Below are 869 nucleotides of genomic sequence, written 5' to 3'. Positions count from 1 at the left end.
ACAGAAGACTGACAAGCTGATTCTGCAATTTTTAATACTTGGCAGTAAAGTTGACTTTTTTTATTTATTTATTTATTTTTTTTAAAGCGGGCTTACCCTTTCCACAGGCAACTAATACATATATTATAACAATAAAATGTGTATGTATTTTTTTTCTCCAAAGAATATATATAAACTGCAGGAATTTTATTTTCTAGGAGACATGAATGACCTGCAGACTCAAATGTTGGTATTTCCTCATCAGGGAGGTATGTTCTATTATTATTATTATTATTATTATTATACATTCTATATTCATATATATTTTATATATTTATATATTCTATATTGTATTTCTAAAGATTTGTGCATTTAAACAAACAAAATTGAGACTTAAGTTACCTCCCAAGATGGTTTACATGAGAGATGGTTCCGCCCAATCAGAATTCAATGCAAAAACAAAACACAAATGCATGAGGTCCCCCTAAAAATCCATAAAAGACCCATAACATGAGCATGCAGCTTGGCTGGGCAGAAATGAGTGGGGGGCGGGGGGGGGGGCGCAAACCTAGCATCCCTACTCATTCACAAAAGAAAATTCCAGAAAACAAACACACCATACGCTTTGACAAATCTTTTCGAAAGCAAAGAAAAAGTTTCACAATGTACATCCGTGGTCAATTGCATCATCAACCAATTCAGATCCTTGTCGCAATGAATGATTTGCACTGAATGACAGATCCCAGATGTCATCTAAATTGTAAACAAAGTAGCTGGGAAGATGGCTATGGCCATATTTTGTCAATTTCATTGACCCTTAAAGTTCTTGAATGTTTGGCCAAACTCTGAATATGTAAAATTTGGGCTGAACGTGGGTTTGGTCCAAATCC

General features: G+C 34.5%; 1 protein-coding gene across 1 annotated transcript in view; it reads left to right on the top strand.

Moving 5' to 3' along the window:
* LOC149440562 (NACHT, LRR and PYD domains-containing protein 1b allele 2-like) overlaps nt 1-248 on the top strand; it is a gene marked incomplete at its 3' end in the record, with an annotated part of 40,699 nt that extends 40,451 nt beyond the window's left edge. The window contains exon 8 of the mRNA XM_089658456.1: nt 198-248. Within this exon, the coding sequence (XP_089514582.1) occupies nt 198-248 (51 nt within the window). The remainder of the gene's footprint in view (nt 1-197) is intronic.
* Nucleotides 249-869: the final 621 nt, after the last annotated feature.

Source organism: Staurois parvus, unplaced genomic scaffold (genome assembly GCF_062004578.1).
Source record: "Staurois parvus isolate SC_StPar_1 unplaced genomic scaffold, SC_StPar_1.0 ptg001070l, whole genome shotgun sequence".
NCBI classification, from domain to species: Eukaryota; Metazoa; Chordata; class Amphibia; order Anura; family Ranidae; genus Staurois; species Staurois parvus.
Note: the sequence above shows the minus strand (reverse complement) of the source record. Positions and strands in the feature narration are given on the sequence as shown.